This window comes from Epinephelus moara, chromosome 8, assembly GCF_006386435.1.
Source record: "Epinephelus moara isolate mb chromosome 8, YSFRI_EMoa_1.0, whole genome shotgun sequence".
Classification (NCBI taxonomy): Eukaryota; Metazoa; Chordata; class Actinopteri; order Perciformes; family Serranidae; genus Epinephelus; species Epinephelus moara.
This window is the reverse complement of record NC_065513.1, coordinates 37,306,319-37,321,108: the sequence shown is the minus strand read 5'-3', so window position 1 is coordinate 37,321,108 and position 14,790 is coordinate 37,306,319. Positions and strand designations below refer to the sequence as shown.

At 38.8% G+C, this 14,790-nt stretch overlaps 1 protein-coding gene across 2 annotated transcripts in view; it reads left to right on the top strand.

Annotated features, from left to right (window-relative positions):
- Positions 1–6,893, top strand: part of kremen1 (kringle containing transmembrane protein 1) — a 93,837-nt gene extending 86,944 nt beyond the window's left edge. The window contains exon 9 of one of the 2 annotated variants that reach the window (XM_050051866.1): positions 1,772–6,893. In XM_050051866.1, coding sequence (XP_049907823.1) covers positions 1,772–1,931 — 160 coding nt within the window. In that variant the 3' untranslated portion in view covers positions 1,932–6,893. The remainder of the gene's footprint in view (positions 1–1,771) is intronic. The other variant, XM_050051863.1, reaches the window with a different exon arrangement.
- Positions 6,894–14,790: the final 7,897 nt, after the last annotated feature.

The following is a 14,790-nucleotide window of genomic DNA, read 5'->3' as shown; positions in this document are numbered from 1 at the left end:
CCAGAGTGACTTCTTATGATCACACATAGAAGTAATGCTACATGACGCTTGTTTTTTTCCCTGTCAGTGACTCATAACTTAAGTTACAGCTACACAGGGGAATTTCAGAGATTCCCCTCGTTGTAGTAACACAGGAAATACAAAAGAATAAAATTAGGAGAGAAAACTTCTCTATCGACAAAAGACATAATATGTAACTTTTATGCACATTAAAATGTCTAAAAAGGTTAAAATGGGAAATAATTTGTTGTTTTGTGTCATTAAAAATAATCCCAAATGTTTCCATCAATTTTTAAACCCAGAGGAATCTTCAAATTTAATCAAGGACACGTGTCATTTGATCGCCACCGCCTGTAAGTGGCGTCATATCCCCTTTGCTTATGCGTCAGGATTGTGGTTGTCTGCCAGACGCTGCCATAAATTGTTGTATTATACAGTTTTAAGCCACATTTTAAGAGTACACTTTGTACATCTTGGTTGTTTTTAACTCTATGTGTTAACCGGAAGAAAGATTTTTAGTCATTAGTTGTCTGAATCTTAAGTCATATGAGAAACAAGCAGAGCAAACGTAAGCTGCAGCTCAGCTCCAACCCCTGCTGTCCGAACAGTGTTGGAGAAACACTGATTTTTAACATGGAACTACTTTATTTAGTATTTTAACTAGTTTTAATTACCAGGTCCGTTTGTTTTTGAGAGGAGGAGACCTCTGCGGATAATTCTGCTCCTGGTAAAAACCTCCTGAATGATAAACACTGAAGGAATTCTAACTAAGAGAAGCAGACTGCAATGACAGCGTTGCTCAATGTTTTGTTAGTGTCATGATTACGAGACCCCAAGCAGCAGAAAATTACAGTCTGTTTTGAATTCTTGGTAATTCTTTAATCCTTTTCTTCAAGTAGAAAATCTCCTTTTTTGTAAATAAAAATAAATAAAATAAATGTAATAAAAAGATTTAACAAATGAATAAAATAAAAAATAAATAATTGAATAAATAATAATAAATAAAAATGGATTTTTGTCTCTCAATTTCTTATTCCCCCTCAAAATGACTCAATAAATACAATACAATGCTTTATTTTTGATTCCTAAAATACACTAGGGACTTAAACCTTTTCACCAAAAGACACAATATTCAGTCCTTATTCATAATTAAACTGAAATCATCTAAAAACAAAGCACAATCTATGTTGCCAGCTGAGGTGTAGCTGCTGTTTTTTGGTGAATAAAACTAAGTATTTTACATTTTGACCATCAATAGTCTTAGATGCAGTGCGATAGACATGTTATCAGGGCAGCACGGTGATGCAGAGGTTAGCGCTGTCGGCCTCAGCCAGTTCTCCAGCTTCCTCCCACAGTCCAAACACATGCAGGTTAACTGGTGACTCTAAATTGTCCGTAGGTGTGAATGTGAGTGTGAATGGTTGTCTGTCTCTATGTGTCAGCCCTGTGATAGTCTGGCGACCTGTCCAGGGTGTACCCTGCCTCTCGCCCAATGTCAGCTGGGATAGGCTCCAGCCTCCTGCGACCCTAATGAGGATAAGCAGTTATGGAAATTGAATGAATGAATGGAAGTAAATGAAGCCTATAAAACATCCACCACTGTAATTGCCATTACTTTGTGTTTATAATAAACAGGCATGAAGTGAATGCATCATTAGGATTTAGAAGGTAGTTTGACACCCTTTGTAAATCTTTCTATTACTCTCTTTCCTGATTCATGTTTCCCTCCCTCATGTTCCTCTCATCTCTGTCTCTTTTCCTCTTTTCTCAGGTCCCCAAACATCCCAACAGTCAGTGGTTCAGACAGCTGCAGCCAGAGCACGGCATCCTCTGAGCCTTGGATCATCCTCTACCGACCCTCCACCATCTCCCTCTTCAAGAAGAAGCTAAAGAACCACCACGGCGACCTCAGCCCCCTGGTGGGCAACTAGCGCCACTGTCGCGCTCCACCGTTAACCAAATGCTACCACCACCCACCACCACTCTGTACAAGGGCCGTCAGATGCCAGGCCCTCAGACAATGAAACTATACGAGGCGCTACGCCAACAAGCCAACAACTGAGTGGCTAATGACAACTGACTGAGTGACTGCTACTAAACGGCCCGTGGGCCAAAGTGGCCGGGCCCTCCCATCCTGCCCAGCACCAAAGAAGAGGTGGACAGGCAGGGCTGTCAGTGACCTCAATGTGGGAAAGGAGGGCAAAGGAGTACAGTAGATGGAGGACAATCTGCAGCTCTGACAAAGATACAAGGACGCTTTTAACATGCGGGAAGCTTCTCTGCTTCAGCGAGGCTCTTTTTCCATCACCCACGGTCGTCCCTAACAATCAACATACCTCCAAAAACCCTCCAGACTGCAGGCTCACCAGTGAAAACACAACCTAGCCCGGTGCAGATTAATGGCTAACTTCACTGTCTGTGTTCAGTTTAGGAAACAGGGAGGCTTACCTCTTCCTGGTGCTTCAGAATCACAGCGGCAGCCAAATCTTCATCAGTACCAAGGAGAGGATGAGGAAATGGATACACACACACATATGGTGTAACACTTAACAGCTTAACAGTTTTGTAGAACTCTTCTAACTGCCTCACGTGGACGACAAACACTTGCAGCCAAAAACCAGAATCCTCCCATCCAAAGAGTTATATATTTATTTGTCTTTTTGATTCCATATGCAAAGTGCTAATGTTTCTTTTGATGTGTTTTACGTGATAACGAGCTTTCTGAGGAGCGGGAACCGGGACGCGGAGCCGTCACACACAAGGTAGATATCAGAGCACTTTGGGGATGAATCACTCTCCGTAACACGAAAAGATCAGAGAGACAGAGAGACAGAGAGAGCGTGCGCTCGCCCACGCGTTCACTTGGTGTTCATGTGGATTTGGGTGGAGAGATAAGTAGCGTCATTCACTTGGGAGGTTGGGTGGTGCAGTTTGCAGACAAACTGCCATTTAGGGAGGCTTGGGAAGATCTGAGGGCTTTTTCTGCTCGGGTGTGGGTGGGAGTCTTTCCGGTTTGATGGTGTTCAAGTGCCTTAAGGATCTCCTCTTCGTTTGTCTCAGATGCATCACATCTGTTTCTTTCACGGGGTCCCTCACAAGAGTCTGCATTTCTTTAAAATTAGCGTGGATGTGAGTTTCATTCCAAAATAGGATTTCCACCACTTAGATGTAATGTAAAAAAATGATGCCACATCTTGTACAGTGATTGAAAGCATTTCATATTCGTCTTTTTAGTACACGCAACTGAACACCTCTCCAGACTGGATCTTTTACATTTTTATTACATGATGGACATTAGATGATTTTTTTGTTTTGTTCTCCAAAATGAACACATAGCCTTTTGGGACAGAGTAACGGACAAGGCTTTAAAAGACATTTTTGTTTCTAATTTCTGTGTGTGCTCTTATGTGTCGTCTTGGACATTTACTGAACATATTGTTCACATTAAGTTGTCTTTTGATTACAGGGGGGATGAATATTGTTGTATATTATGTAATTCAGTGTGGGAATGATGATATTTATGTCCACTCTTTCATTTTGTGTTTCAGCAAAGCATTTGAGAAACCTGTTAAAGCACTTCCTTGTCAACTTAAAGGGTAATTTTGGTAACTTTCAACCTGGACCTTATTTTCCCATGTTTCTGAGTCTACGTGACTAATGGAGATGAGTAATTTTAGAACAGGTCCAGTATGGAAAGGGAGTGCTGTCGATGGCAGAAGCAAAACAGGCTGCAATGTAAGCATTCAGGGCAACTGTGCACCAATCAATTATGTCCACTAAAAGAGTTTGTTTTTTGCTGCAGGCTCAGATTGTAATTATACGTGTGATAACAGAGAAACATTTTCGCTTGAACCATTCTGTTTGTTATTGTGTTTAACCAAGTCTCCCTGGAGGAGAAGTCTCGTTCTGTAATCTCCTGAGAGATGACTCGTTACAGGAAAAACAATGGTTAAAACTTTAAAGTCTGTGTCCGTCCAGGCAGCGCTCGAACTTACCAAATTAGTCGGCAACAAGTTTTAGAGAGACTTAAGTAAGAGATATAAAAAAAGAGAAGTAACGACCGTAACATTTTCACTGGCCTCCCTGTTGCTTTCTACTGTTTGCTAACCTGTTTTCCAGCCCGTCTGTGTAGTCTGTCACACATTAGAAGGAAATAAAAAGCAAAAACACACAGAAAGACACTGGCATGGGAAAAGAGTCTATTGCCCATATTTAGCAGGTTTTCCCGTGTTTAAAAAACTCGCATACACACGCTATATTTGGTTGATGAAAGGGTATTAGTGTTATCTCAATGATTTTCTAAATATTCATGGCTGAGTTTTTAGCTTATTTCGACAATCTGAAAATGTCAGCGAGATTTCAGGAAGTGGCTTCTCCTTGAGCGAGACTCTTAGGATGCATTCACACTGGCTCTATTTAGTCCGCTTTAAACAAACCCTGGTCCACTTCCAAGGATAGTTCGGTTCGTTTGGAGTGGTGTGAACGCTCATTCAAACTCTGGTGAAATGCAAACAGACTATCCAGCGAACCAAAGAGAGAGCGTAGAGTGCAGTGCATTTAAAAAACAAAGCCAACAGCGCAAACCAGGAGAAGCAGAGGTAAAAAAAACACATTCATTCATTCATCTTCTAACGGCTTCATCCTCTTGAGGGTCGAGGGGGGGCTGGAGCCTATCCCAGCTGACATTGGGCGAGAGGCAGGGTACACCCTGGACAGGTCACCAGACTATCACAGGGCTGACACATAGAGACAGACAACCATTCACACTCACATTCACACCTACGGACAATTTAGAGTCACCAGTTAACCTGCATGTCTCTGGACTGTGGGAGGAAGCTGGAGTGCCTGGAGAGAACCCACGTTGACACAGGGAGAACATGCAAACTCTGCACAGAGGGGCTGCCACACCCGGGATCGAACCGGCAACCCTCTTGCTGTGAGGCGACAGTGCTAACCACCAAAAACAATTAAGTAAAAAAAACCAGAAACCCCAAGACTGCATAAAATTGGTGTTGCTCCATTGTTTCTGTGGCGACCAAGCCGGCTGAAGGGATGGATTTCCGTTTTTAGTCCTGACTAATCGATAAGCCGGGTTTTCTTCTTCCTCATGTTTTTTTTCTTCCTGGTCAGTGGTCGTTTCGGGTAATACCACCCCAAACGAGCGTTGTCCAGGAGGTTTGGTCCGCTTTAAAAAGTGCAGTGTGAAAGTGAACCCAACCAAATGAAGGTGTCAAATGTTTCAGCATTCCCCGCCCAATCGAATCGAGTCCCCCGAGTATCCTGGTGTGAATGCGCCCTTACACACAATAACAAACAGACTGGATCATGCAAAAGGAAAACAAGTAAAGAAAAATGTTGAATTCCTCTGAAAGATCATCCAATAATGTTGTCGGACACTTTGAATAACAATCTGAGCCTGTCAGTGGCAAAAAAGCTCTTTGATGGATGTAAATTGACGATGCTAAATGCCCTGAGTGGCTGTTTTGCCGCTGTCAGCTGCAGCGCTCTCTCTTATTTAAAAAATAGTTGAACACTCAGACACCAAAACATTGTAAAACAGGGTCCAGGTTGGCAATACCAGACTTTCCCTTTAAGGTGGAATGCATTTTTTCCTTGGACAGCAGTAAATTGCCTAAATTCTATAAGACGCTGCAGACCTGGGAGCTTTTACTTGTCACTTTGATTTCGGGCCAAAAGGTCGAGCGCAAACAATATACCCAGACAGAAATATAACCAGAAGCACTCAATGGCACTATGCACAACCTGACAGCAGGTTTGCAGCTGTGACGGTTTTCTGTGCATTGCTGTGACATTTAAACTACTTGTAAAAGGTCAAAATCTACTCGTTCGCCATTGGCATAGTAATTGGGCTTTCCTGTCTTGGGACGAGATGTTTCTTCAGATGGTCAACCCCAAAAAATTCGTCTAATCGCTGTCAGGATTAATAAAGGAGAGGTTCAAAACGTCAGTGCACTTGATGAAATAGTACTTATTCACTTTTGCATTCAGTTTCAGTGAAAAAAAAAAAAACATACTTTGTGCAGCAACCTGAGCACTTGAGACAAAAGGTTATATTTTACACATGACGCAGCATCATAGTGACATTCAAGTTAAAGGGTTTAGAGTTTTCCAAGAATCAGACTGAATTTAAGGCTTTTAAAAAAAGATAGAGAGCCTTTCTTTCCCACTCAGAAGTTTGTAAAAAAAAAAGTGACTCTTTGCTATATTCTGCCTGTCTGCTCAACTGTAACTCATGTTAATTATTGCAAGACAAGAGCACATGCCCCTGGGTCTGTGATGTTCAGAGGAGACCATGCGTAGAGGGAGGGAGGGAGGGGAATAAAGAGCAGAGATGTGAGAGCGATGGGAAATTAATGTGCGTTCAAATCAAACACAAGCTAACAAAATCTGACAGTTAAAATCTAACAAGGGCATATTTGTTTGGATAGCCTGGTGAATTATGCAAACTCCCATTTTCTGTCCCGTCCTCCAGTCAATCGGAAAATTCCACGCTATCTTCTGAGCGGTGGAAACTGTCTTTCCCCAAACTGTCGTTGATGTGAATGTCCTGTAGTGCTCCATGACGTGAAAACACCAGGAGCCCTGTGGGAAATGATCTGGAGGGGCCCAAACACATTGTTTTCACGAAATTGTAAATAGCAAAAAAAAGAAAAAAAAATAGTGAAATGTTTAATTTATACAGTAAATTATTGTTATTTTGTATGTGAATGGGATATAATCTATCTTTTGTATAAGTGAAGTATCTTTGTAGTTTTATTTAATGTGTCCTGGTTGCAAAATAAACACTGTATGCATGTTTCTTAAGCTCGTGTTGTGCTTGTTCTTTTGTTTTGTTCCATCCTCTTAATAAAACGCCATTAATTCCATAATCGCACACAATATTACGTACCCAAGTGGCTGAGAAACATATGAGCCACAAAAACCGGATCAAGCTAATCCCATTCACTTTTCCATTTGAAACCATTCCATTACAAAAAAAAAGAAAGATTCAGGCTGCAGTGTTTGCATGGTGGGACATCTGCAATCCCCTCTCCCCTTTTTTTTTTTCTCTGTGCAGCTAAATACTTATCAGATATGCGAAATGACTCCCAGACTGTTTGGAGATGCACACACACGGAGGGAGGATTTGGAGTGCCATGTGTAACCCATTGGTTCCCCTCTGGGATGAGGTCAAGCATGCAACCTGCACATTTTAGAGGGTAACAGCAGGAGTTCAGCTTTACAACTGGAACACTGTGAAAAAAGCAAACATGGAAGGACGTGTAATAAGCTGGAACACTCGGTATGTTTGCAGCGATGATTCCTTAATTCATGAAAGGTGTTTCTGTGTTTCTTTCATCAAGCGCACACTCTGAAACCGTTTAAGGGCTGCTTTTGTGTCTAAAGAACTGGGCAGAGCAGCAGTGCTCGCTGTTTGTTGGCTTCATGACTGCAACTCCACGGAGAAGCAAAATGATGTTTGCAAGTGCCTCCGAACAGGCTCCTATGGAAGTGCATGTGCAATAACAAGGGCTCACAACTTGTCAAAAGACGCCAAGGTGAAGCTGTCAAGGTGTCCTGAGAAATGTCTTTGCTGTTCCAAAAATCCCAAATTGCGTTACCTGTGAACCTCAGACGCTTCTGACTGAGCCTCATGTTACAGCAAAAACCCTGTGCAGAACTTGTTTGATGATATAATAATGCCACAGACGCTCTCAAACATTCAAAAGTCATTTAGAAGTCAGCACAAACACAGAGCTTCAGGCAGAGAGGGACAGGCTTATTCTTCCTCAGTCACTGAATAATATAATCATTAATATTATTCAAAAACATTGCAGAAAGTATGCCAGCTGAATCGCATTAGAATCGTAGCACTTGCTAACACTTCACAAGTGCAGAATATTCATAAAACACCACACCCAGCCCGGTGTCACTGTCACTGGCCTTTACTACCACTCCACCAACTATCCCTGTGGAGAACATTCTGCTGGAGCTAATTCAAAAGCGGACGCAGTCAAATGTATTCTGCAAATCATATTACTAACTTCATTATTTCAAACTAAATGAATTATACAATGGTAAATATATTACACAGTCCATCAAGACAGTGACGTAAAACAAAGGTCAGGGGGTCTCTTTAAGGGGGACCTGACGGACAACACTGTGGGAGCATGACGATGCAACTAGACTTGTGAGGTGAAGGAAAACAGCAGACGCGTTGCTTAATGTATGATATGAAATATGATTTAAAAATATATTTTCTGCCTCACAGAATACACTACTGTTTTAAAATAGTAAAAAATAATTTGGAAAGTAGGGTGAGCTTTTATGGGCTCCTTAATTGAGCCCCTCGGTGAGTGTGGGCCCTGGGTCGACTGCAGGAAACTGGGGAAAGCAAATTGTAAATGCTCCTCTTACTCCCTCTACTGGTGATGCTTGAGCACGTCTGCAAAAATAACCCAGTGATGACACTGGGTGCCAATAGTATCCATTTTTCACTTGCTATGGCAATAAAGTAAGTTTTATTAGCCTCAAACAGACAGAAATGTTTCCAAAAAAGCTGAGTGAAGGGTTCAATTCAAAATAAAGCTGAGGTTACAAATGTTCTATCACCCATACAACCAAAGATATCAAATCTTCATGACCTTCTACGCACCCTCCCATTGACCTCAAAATGTTTTTCTCAATAGCAATTGTGAAGCTGTGACATTAATCCTTTGCAAGACTCGGAGCTTTATCTCCACTCCTCTGGGTCCCTGTGAAAAAGGCTTGGCCTGCAGACCCCCCCTTCGGTCAGCCTTCCCATAGCCGGGGAACAGAGAGCGATGTAAGCTGAGTCTGCTGAACCCAAGTCGACCAGTAATTAAGGCAACAATGGGACAATGCGTGGCAGTGTCTGGTTACTGTCAGAATGAGAAAGTGAGAAGAATGGAAGACAATACCTGCCACTTTCTGCACTCAGGGTACTGAAGTCAGGTAGACGAGGAGGGAGAGACTGTGAGGGGAGGAAAAAAGAGCAAGTCTCTTTTGATGGATGTGAAAAAGACTGTGTGAGAGAGGTTTACTGGCTGTGCAGGAACTTGTCTGTTTTGATCCGCCTGACTCTGCAATATCGTCTATGACCCTGCTGCAATTAAGGCGCTCTCATGCCCTTCAGTGGTTTACAGTACATGCATTGGCCTGTTTAATGCTTGAGATTTCCCTTCTATTATTGTAGCTTTATGCCGCTGAAAGCTGTTTATGTACACTACCTTTTCACCTCTGCCTTCAGGACAGTTGATTATAACTGGAAAAACAATCAGGAGCCATTAAGATACTGCGGCTCCAGCTTCTTAAATGTGAAGATTTGCAGCTTCTTCCTGTTTTGTGTCACGGTTAAGTAGATAAGCTGCAGCTCAGATGGTAGAGCTGGTCGGCCAGTAACTGTACAGTTGGTGATTTGATCCCGTGCTCCTCCTGTTCACGTGCCAAAGTACCCTTGACTAAGACATTGAACCCCAAACTGCTCCCCATGTGTAACTATCTGAATAGAAAGTGTCTGCAAATGAGAATATTTGGCATTTTACACACATAGTGTATCATTTAATATAAAAAGATGATAGATGAGGTGATAATGAAAATAATCACAGTTGCATAGTGATCCTACCTCCATGAAGATTTAATGTTTAATCTGGTGGACAAATCACCTCTTAGGATAATGCAATAACATTCAGCAGCATCTCAAACTTTAACCTCCAAAGTGACCATAAAGTTAATTTTATGTCTCTTAAACAGTATCAATAAAAACTGATTAACCTCTAGGAAGAAAGGACTCACCAAAGTACTCCTGTGTCAGACAACATTAGCTCACTGAAGTTGCTCTTATAAGCTGCCAGTTTACAGTAGTGTGTGTATAACCTCTGTGACCAATGAGCCTTGAATAGAGCAAAGACAAGCACATGAAAGTCCCATAGGAATATAACAAAATAATAAGTTGTGGGGAAGAATCTACAGGTCTTTAATATTAGCAATACCACAGTGTCGGATACTCTGCCCTGCATTTAAAGTGTGATCATCAAAATATGCTTGAAGTAACAAAAATAAAAGTACTCATTATACAGATTGGCCCATTTCAGAATGATATGTGTTGTTGTATTTTAATTACTCATGCAGTCATGTGTTCATCACTTTAATGTTGGAACTATGGGTGAAGCTAATTTAGATCAATAAAGTCTTAAGCTATCATATCTTTACCTAAAGTAACACATCATAATATACTTGTTAATTATGTTACATATGAATAATCTCAATTCTTAAATAACTAAAGTTATCAAATAAATGTAGTGGAGTAAAAACGAACAAAATTTGTCTCTGACTTTTAGTAGAGTAGGAGGAGAAAATTAAGAATAACAAATGCCTTGAAATTGTAAGTAAATACAGTAAAAACTCAAATATCCTACAAGTTTTTTTTTATATAAAGATTTTTTTTATTAACATATTCATTATTACAGCATGTTTGTGCTACATAACATCAAGCACTTGTGCAATGGAGAACAAAATAAAATAAATGTTTTTTGAATCTGTCCGTTTCCAAGGAAAATAAAAGGAGCACCTATCCACAAAAATACACGCCGACAAACCTTCAATCAAAGAATGATAGTAATACAAAAGAGCGAACAGACAATGAGAAGGACGGCTATAGTTCCAAACATCAAGGGTACATCACCACATGTACATGTAAACAGAATAATGACATAAGTGACATAATTCAGGTACTCCAAAGGGTACACGCCCAGTTGTGCAAGCCCACAAAAACACCAGGCATAAACAGGATTGTAACAAAAACAACAATAACAAAACATCAACAACAGCAACAAAAAAATACAGTAATTTTCCCCATCCTACCCCCTCCCTTGTATGGTTCTCAATTTCCTTCCGTTTGCATACCTACACAGTCTATGTACACGCACCCATCTGTACACGCTTATAGATCTACACTCAACTAAGTCCAGAGAAGGCAGAATGTCGATGAAGGGGCCCCAGATTTTCTGAAAGGTTGCAGGCTTCTTTCTCACATTATACAACATCTTTTCACCGTGCAGTGAGACACAAGCTCATTAATCCAGTGTCTTAGTGATGGTGAATCTTCACATTTCCAGTTAATTAGCGTGACACTATTGTAATCCTAGGTATTCTTCTTCTTTCTTCTTCTTCTTCCGAGGAAATCATATTTCCCAAGAGTGAAAACTCACCAAACTTTGCACAAAGGTCCAGTCTCATGCCAGATATCCTCAGCTGTAAACTCAAGCCAATAGTCCTGATGGTGGCGCTACAGCAAGCGTCTAAAGTTCAAAACTTTGAAAATTCATAACAAATCAACCATACGTGCTACAACTTCACAACTTTCATCAAACTGTAGCCCCAATACTGAAGAAACTTTTGTACATTTAAACCTATTAAAAATTATGAAGTTCATCACTCTGTTTTTTTCAAAAACTGTAAAACTTCTTAAACCTATCTCCTCCCACAATTTTTGCTCAATTGACACCAAACTTGCTACAGAGCATCTTCAGACTGTCCTACAAAAACTATGTTTCTCAGATTTTTGATTTATCAAAAATTGAGCCTACAGTGCATCAAAATGTTTGACTGTAAACGGTACTGTAAACATATACATGCAAATTCTTGCTAAATAAATCTTCAATGTTCATGAAAAAAATGACAAAATTCTAGAGTCATGGTAGATGATGTGTGGCAAATTTCAGAATTTTATCTCAAAAACTGAATTTTTGACAGCATTTTGAATTTTGCTCTAATGTGAACAATTGGAGTCAATGTAAAAATGGCAATTTTAAACATCAGTTTTTCACTTATGGAGCAAATCAATCATTGTTACAAACAAATTACCAACATCTCCATGCTGTCTAGATGCAATATGTGTATTTTCAGATTTTTGTTTCGATAACTGAATTTTTTACAGTGGTTTGAAATCTGCTTTTCCATGCATGGACGGCTGCTAAACCTGCACGTCTGGCTTAGTCAATTTGTGAAGCTACACATGAATTGTCACTGACTAATTAGCTCAGTGAGATAGAAATTGATTCTTAGTCTCAGAGATTGTGAGTTCAAGCCTCAGCTGATGCAAAAGGAAAGATTGTGTTGCTAAATTCCTAAATGTCTTCCAATTCTTCTGCTTGTTGCTCAGAATTGCCTAAAAATGCCCGGACCCGACCCATCGCTGCGCAGCAGCTATAATTAAAATGCATTTTTTCACTGCAGTGCTGACCAATAAGATAAAGTACTTCTTATAGTAACCAAGCTTGTGTCTCCCACAACCCATAATTTTGGTTCCTGCTCAATTTGACTTCCTATTACCTTTGAAGTTAAAGCAATAACGCGTTTCCAAAATTCTTCTATCACTGGGCAATTCCAAAGCATATGTAAGAGATCACCACCTGTCATTTTACATCTCTGACACCTGGAAGAAATGTTGTTGTCCATCTTATGTAACCTGTAAGGGGTGTAGTATGTTCTATGAAATATATTGAATTGAATTTGTCTGTGTTTTGTTGAGATTAACGTAGTCTGTGCCTGCTCCAATAGATGATGCCATTCTGCTTCATCATAAACACAGCCTAGGTCTGTTTCCCATTTTCCTTTTGTGGACGTTTTATCATAAACAGGTAGATCATCACTGATGATACCATATGTAGAAGATGTTAGTCCTTTAGTTGTTCTGCATATGTTACATAAGTGGGTTTCAAGAAGGGGTTTCTTCTGGAATGTTTGGGAATATTTCTTTAACCCAGTCTCTAATTTGTAGGAATTTAAAGAAGCTATGTTCAGGAAGATTGAACTTCTTTTTTAGTTGTTGGAAGTTGGCATATCCTACAAGTTTTAATGATTCAAAACATTCTGAGGTTTTTATTGACCTGTTACGACAGTGTGTAATATTTCTGTGATAGTCCATGTCTTTGGTATGAAATTACCTTTATATACGTTTACTTCCTGCTTTACTACTTGTTTCCATCACACATATCTGGTGAGGTCAGGTCATTTGGAACACTGGGTGAAATGGTGCAAATTATTTTTATTTATTATTATTTTTTCTGTATCTGTATGTAGATTTATACTGGGGTTTACATTCTTTTCCCAGTTGGTAGTCCTTTAGATATATATTGGAGGTATCTGTCTATCACTGAAGGAAGGATGTTCACTTGTATGCCTCTACACAAACGTTAGGAAATAACTTTTTTCCTTGACATTACATGTCACTATGACAGTGTTTACCTGTTTGGACATGTCCTATCTTTGGTGTATAATGTGATTGCTATATTGTCTTTTAAATGAACTTTTCTTCTTGATATTACATGTCATGATGTTTTTTTACCTGACGTTTAGACATGTCATATTCCTGACACATGATGCAACTATTTTAGGTCTTGCTACCTACTTTATGTCTTGTAGATGTTTATGTTGTGTATCTCACAATGTTATCACATGACTTGTCAGGTGACCCCTTTGACATGTGTATATATAGAGGTGTGTCCCCTACCAGTCTTTGTCTGATGAAGGGCGTGTAGCTGGAAACGTCACATTACTTTATATTCAACAATCATTTTGATTGGTCTGAGATAACAAGGCAGAGGGTTGATTTGCTGGTTTGGGTGATCAGAGCACTGCAGCTAAAACAAAATGGGATGACAACAAAATGGTTGTAAACTGCACTACTTTTGTCTTTGATACTCATTTTCACTTGTGTGTATTTTATTTATTTCATAAGCTACATATTTGTTTGAGCATTGTTACAGGAAGCCTGGGATCTCAGACCTCCACTGCCAATGACTGCTTCTCTGTATTTGTTGTGTATAAGAAAATAAATAATCTGAAACTTGAAACAACCCAAAGGACTCCTGTAATTTTTTCAAACTTTGTATTAACAGTTTCAACACGATGCATCCAGTGATCATTACATTCATTTTGCACAAAGTGGAGGGCAATGACCAAAATCCACAAATGCAAATAATGTGTCAAGTAGAGACAAACTTCAGTAATAGATGTCTTCCAAAACCAGATAAGATATATAAATAAATAAATAAATAAATAAGTAAATGAAATAAAAATAAAATAATATTACATTTTAAATCAAAATTAAACTTAAATAAGAATTTAATAGAATAGATAGAATAATAAATACAAAATATAATAAAATAATAATTATTAGAATAAAATAGAATAAAAATAAAAACAAAAATAAAATAAAGAATAAAATTAATAATAATTAAAATAAATATAAATAAAAGATAAATAAATAACATTAAAATTAAAATAGACTAAAATAAAAACAAAAACAAAAATAAGACAAAAATGAAAATTGATAATAATAAAAATAAAAAATAAAAAATTAAATTAAAATTAAAATACACTAAAATAAAATAAAATAAAAATAAAAACAAAAATAAGATAAAAAATGAAAATTAATAATAATTAAAATAAAATAAATAAAAAAGACATGAGCATGAACACACACGGGTTTGCCTAATTTGTTGTAAAGTTGTAAGATCTGCATAAATCAATAGTTTTGGTTATTTTTTTATGACACATTTTTAAATTTGATATTATTTTAAGATATGTATCTAGATCTGAATACTTGTGAGCAGGATACAAGGGCAATTTCTTTAAGTATTCTGTTTTATGAATATAAAAGTTAGCTAAACTAATGAGCAAATTAATCATATATTAGGACTCGTGCACAGAGTCAAGTGTGCTGCGGTCTTATTATAGCGTCGCTTCTGAATGACATCAGGCTGA